The sequence below is a fragment of the Grampus griseus genome (genome assembly GCF_964374135.1).
Source record: "Grampus griseus genome assembly, chromosome: 1".
NCBI classification, from domain to species: domain Eukaryota; kingdom Metazoa; phylum Chordata; class Mammalia; order Artiodactyla; family Delphinidae; genus Grampus; species Grampus griseus.
In genome coordinates, this window is record NC_139017.1 from 169423013 (window position 1) to 169428496 (window position 5484).

General features: G+C 59.0%; 1 protein-coding gene across 1 annotated transcript; it reads right to left on the reverse strand.

The window, feature by feature from the left end:
• Nucleotides 1-277: 277 nt before the first annotated feature.
• Nucleotides 278-2662, reverse strand: KLHDC7A (kelch domain containing 7A; the record flags this gene model as incomplete). Its single annotated transcript, XM_082674122.1, has 1 exon — nt 278-2662. One exon carries the CDS (start codon nt 2660-2662, stop codon nt 278-280), a length of 2385 nt encoding a protein of 794 aa, XP_082530248.1.
• Between the last annotated feature and the right edge of the window lie 2822 nt (nt 2663-5484).

Here is a 5484-nt window from a genome sequence, read left to right on the forward strand (position 1 = left end):
ATTCAGAGCTCAAGCAAGGTGATGGCCATCCCTGCGGACATGGGCATCCTGGGCCTCAGAGCACCAGTCCCGAGTTCCATTTCCACACTGGGCTTCTGCAGCCCAACAGGGGCAAAGATGCAGCTAAGAAGTCCATCCAGTGGAGGAGAAAGGACTGGAATTCACCTCCTGCTGGCCAGATTCCCAGGCCACCTTATCTCCCAGAAATGGTCCATGGAGGATGGGTAGGGGATGTTTTTGCCTCTAGTTTTGCAGAAGGGGCCCAGCAGAGGGGCCACTAGACCCTGGTCTGGGGCACATCAGGGCCGGGCAAGGTCAGGACGGTGGGCAGGAGGGTGCCCTGCGGGGAGGGGAAGCTCTGTAGCTCCTCGGGCACAAACCTGGGTGAAACGTAGTCGGCCAGGAAGCAGAGGGTACGCTGGCGCCCCACACAGTAGATGAGGTCGTCCACCACGGCACACTGGAAGGTGTCTGGGTAAGGGGTCCGATATGTGGCGCACTCGTACCAGAGGCGGGTGCTGGCGCTGCAGCGGTACACGCTGATGCCCAGGCTGCGGTTGAGGTCAAAGCGATAGAGAAAGCCTTTGACCGCCACCATCTGGGCCGTGCGGTCCTTGCCGCCCCCAGTGGGGCCGGCCCGCCAGCGCTGCTCCTGGGTGGAGAATCGGAGCAGCAGGTAGCGCAGGGAGCCGCCGGTGACGAAGATCTCTCTGGCGCACGCCGCGGCTGTGTGCGCCAGGGCAAAGGTGTCACTGGGGAGCGGCGGGGAAAAGGTCCAGCGGTCCAGGCGAGGGTCGTAGCATTCCACCGTGTTCAGACACTCACCCCCGATGGCGTACAGGTGTCCATCCAGGGCCACCAGCTGGCAGTGAGGGCGGGCCTGGTTCAGAGGGCACACCTCACTCCAGATGCCCGTCAGCGGGTTGTAGCAGAAGACACGGTTGGAGGGCTGGTGCCCAAACCCCTGGCAACCGGACACGATGAAGAGATAATTGAAGAGGCTACAGACGGCACAGCCCCGGGACACAGCCTCAGGGGGCAGACGGGCCAGCAGGTGCCAGACATCCCGCTCGTTGTCATAGCAGCAGAGGCGGCTGGAGTCTTCCTGGGGGCACATGTCGGCCACCACCAGGTGCTTGCGGCCCCGGAGCCGTCTCTGGAGGATCAGCTCCCGCTCTGCCCCACTCAGGCACCCATAGATGTCTGGGCTGCGCAGGACCTGGAGGTAGTTGTCACTCATCACCTTGTAGGCGGCTTCCTTCAGGGCCTCCAGGCTCTGCTTCTTGGCAAAGGCCAGCACCTCATAACAATTGCCCAGATCCAGGTGGGCACCTGGGGCTGATCCAGGGCTGAGTGGGAGGTGAAAGAAATTGGCCCCAGCCACAGAGTGCAGGTGGGGCTTCCCGCTGCTTCCAGCTGAGCTGGACCCAAGAGAACCCTGGGATATGGGGCTGGTGGGCAGGGCGCTCTGGTCTGGGCACGATGGAGCAGGGTCCCCAAAGCCTTCGAGCTGCAGCTGGAGCTCCGGGTTCTCCACGATCTGAAGGAGGCTCTGCTTCCTGCTGAAGCCTTGTGCGGAGGGTGACAGCACAGGCTCAGGGGGGGCGGCTGTCCCCACTCCACCTACTGTGTCATCGGCCTGGCCTCCTGAGGCTGCCCCCACTCCCAGGGGGCCTGGCCCTGACACAGGGGGTGGAGCCTCCGCCAGGGCTGCTGTTCTGGGGGCCAGCCTGTCCCTGGAGGTGGCCTGACGGGTGGATTCAACACAGTAGTCGTACACCTTGCGCTTCAGCCTGGGCCTGGCCCCCTCCATCTTCTCCGGTATGAAATTCTCCTCCACTCGAACCCGGGCCACAGACAAGAAGGTATAGGAGGCCTCGGTGGCTCCCTCCTGCTGACGCAGGGCCAGGCCCATGTCCGAGGCAGCCCGGAGGGCCCCAGCCTCTTCCCTGTGGACCCCTGTCACACGCGTAAAGACCCAGCTCTTGTTCATGTCACTCTTGCCTTCTGTGTGGGCCGCCCCGCACCGGTCGGAGGATTCCTGCTCCCCGGCCCCCAGGCGCTCCTGGGATCTGCTGTCCCGCCATGGGGCAAGCTCACCGCTCACACCGCTGCCGTCCGCTGCAGCGAGGCCAGTTAGGGAGCTTTGGGGCTCACTGCACCAATGGGCGCGACAGGGCAGCTTACCGCCAGCAGCTGTTCCGGCTTCCTGGCCACTGCCCCGGGGAGGCGCCAGGCCAGAGTCCGTGCACTGCCCACCCTGTTCCTTACCAGCACATTTTCTCTCGGGTTTCCCAGTCGCTTGGGCTTCTGAGTCTGCAGGAGGTGCTCCTGTCGTCAGGACTCCGGGACCCTCCGGATTCTCCCAGCTGCAGCCCAGCGACACTCCGGCCCCCTTGCTTCCCCTCCGGCGTCTCAGGCCCCACTGTGGCGCCCCGGAAACAGCCTCCTGGATGGCAGGCTGCCTGGAGCCCTCTGCCTCGTCCTTGGCCTCAGCCTTGGCGTTCCCACCCCCCAGGGGGGCCTGGGCAGGCCTTGGCTTGTACAGCCTGTAGGCTGCGGTCGCCAGGAGCAGGGCAGCGGCAGACAGCACCACCTTGCCCGCCAGCTGCATGTCCAGATGGCAGCCCTGGGCCTCTGCTCCCTCTCCTGTGGGGAGCATGTTCCCAAGCTGACCTGGGGCAGAGGAATGTCAAGAATCTGATTAATGATTGCCCAGTGGGGAGTGGTTCCTGGTTCCTGCCGAGCTGAGAGGGACGGGGCCTTGGGCTGGCTCTGACCGGCTGCCCAGCGGAGGAGTTGTGGCAAAGGTGACTTTGAGCTGGCAGAGGGTGGCCGGTGGGGCTCAGGGCTGGCAGATTTCGGCTGCCGGCCCCCTTGGATCCTTCGCTGCTTTCCCTGGGAGTGGGAGGCCCCTGCTGGGGGGCTGAGCCTGTGATCAGCCACCCGAGCCGGCGGCAGCTGGAGAGGGTTAGGAGTGTCCAGCGGGTACCCAGAGAGGGAGGGAGCTCTTGACCAAACAGTCACCGGATGCCAGGAAAGGCACGGGGTTGGCGATTATTTGTGTGTGTGTTTTGTTTTCTCTTTTGCAAATCCGCTGGGCTGGGAGGGTTGGGTGTGGTGACTTGTGGGGCAGGTGGAGCCACGGCAGGCATGGCAGGAGAACCTCCTGGGTCTGTTTTCTTCCTGTTGACGTTGGTTGTTCCCCACGGTTGGGGGTGGGGTGCGCAGTCAGCAGCAGGTGAGGCTGAGCTGGGGACTGTGGCCAAACCACCTGAACTGGCTCCTGCGTGACTCTGCCCTCCTTCCCTGCCTGATAAGTTGACTAAGAAAACCGGCCTTCCTGTGAGGAGTTGGGGAAAACACATGGCATTAGTACCTAGATCGGGGACAGACATGGGCCACAACCTCACCCTCTGAACCAGACAACCTCATATGGTGAGAGGCCAAGGGAGACTCACCCGCCGCTCATCTCACCGGCGCTGTGGGTTTCGGATCCAGGCCACACAGCTCTGCTACGTACCAGCAGTGTGACCTTAGGCAAGTGATTTCACCTCTCTGTGCCTCAGTTTCTTCATCTGAAAAATGGGGATAACAGCATCTCATAAGGTTGTGGTGAGAACAAAATGGGTTAATGTGTGTAAAGGCCGTAGGGCTGATGACTCCCATAATTGTCATCAGTTGGACCTTTGGAAGCGCAGGTGTAATTCTGCCCCTCCCCAGACTGAGGTCTTTTTGGGGTCCCCAAATGCCAGGGCAGGGGTTTCAGCCTCATGCTACGTATGGGGGCTGATGGTGCCAGGTGGGCGGTCCCAGCACCCCCTGGTCCCACTGTTTCAGAGTCACTTAGAGTCTAGGTGGTGATGCCATCACTCTCGATTTCTAAATGTTGGCATTTAACTTTTAAATATGAGAATAAAAACCACTCTGAGGGCTTCTCTGGTGGCGCAGTGGTTGAGAGTCCGTCTGCCGATGCAGGGGACGTGGGTTCGTGCCCCAGTCCGGGAAGATCTCACATGCCGCGGAGCGGCTGGGCCCGTGAGCCACGGCCACTGAGCCTGCGCGTCCGGAGCCTGTGCTCCGCAACGGGAGAGGCCACAACAGTGAGAGGCCCGCGTACCGCAAAAAAAAAAAAAAAACAAAACTCTGAAATACAGAGTTTTCAGAGGAATATGTCTCTGAAACCTTGACTTGAGGAGAAAATCCTGATTCCTTATGATGTTGTTCACAACCCTCTACACTCCAGCCTTAGTTTACCTTCCAAAATCATCCCCTGATCGCTGCTGTGCCTACCTGGCTCTGGGCTGGAGCTCAGGCTGCCTTCCCCTGTCTTTGCTGGTCCACATTCCTCCAGCCATCTGAGTCAGGTCAAAGGCTGCCTCCTGTGCCTCCTTCCTGGTGCCTCCCTCCTTCCGGCATCATCATTTCCTTCTTGTTCTGTTGTTCTTCTATGTGCCTCTTTTATCTTTCATCACACGGGCTGCTGCTCAAAGTACACACTGCTCTGCTGGATTCTAAGTCTCCAAGTAAGTTCAACTCTGCGGCCGGAGGCAAATTGGGACAAAAGCCAACATACTTGTGCCTTTCTGCGGGGAGGATGGGGGTGGACACTCAGGATGCATCTCATCTACTGTTCACTGTCCCGTTTGGGAGGGATACAATTGTCATCCCCACTTTACGGCAGCTCCAATGTTATGTCAATTTGCCTGTAAAGGGATTTCTATCTTTTGTTTCCAGACTCCTGAATTTTACAGACTTGAATTCACCCAACAGGTAACACTGCCCCGGTAGTCAGGCGTTCTCTGCCTGTCTTGCTGGTGACGCGCAGCAGGATTTTCTCGTTTTTCATCACGGTCACAATAGTGATTTACAATTATCGTTAGACGTGCAGATTTCCAAGCTCCGCCCCCAGATTTTATGATTCAGTAGGTTTGGGATGGCTTCCAGGAAATCCGCATTTTTAATAATCATCTCAGGAGATTCCAGTGGGCAGAGGAATGGAAAGTAAGTCAGTGTTTTTACTTGTCTGCTAAGAATTCCTCTTCACCCCTGGGTGGTGGGTGAGCAGTTGCCCCCTAGACCATCCAGGAGAGTGGCGGGGAAAGGGGAATGGATCCTGGGTACTTTGTATGAGTGAAATAATCTCACCTTCCCAGTCATCCAGGAAGGTGGGTATTGTCATCGCCCTCATTTTACAGGTGAGGAAACCGAGGCGTAGAGGGATGCACCAGTGTCGACGGAGGTTGTCAGTGGCAGAGTCTTGATTTATAACCAGGTGTCTCTAACTGCAAGGTCCATTTATCTTCCTCTGGGAAGGAGAGGATGAGCTATAAAGGGGAATAAAAATGATTTGTCCAGTGGTGAAATCAGGGCTTTGGGGACTGATGTGGACCGCCCCCCTCCCGGGGCCAAGCTACCATTTCAGCAGTAAGGGCAGCTTTGGGCCTCCCATACCCTCAGAGAGGGAGACTTGTGGCATGCCCT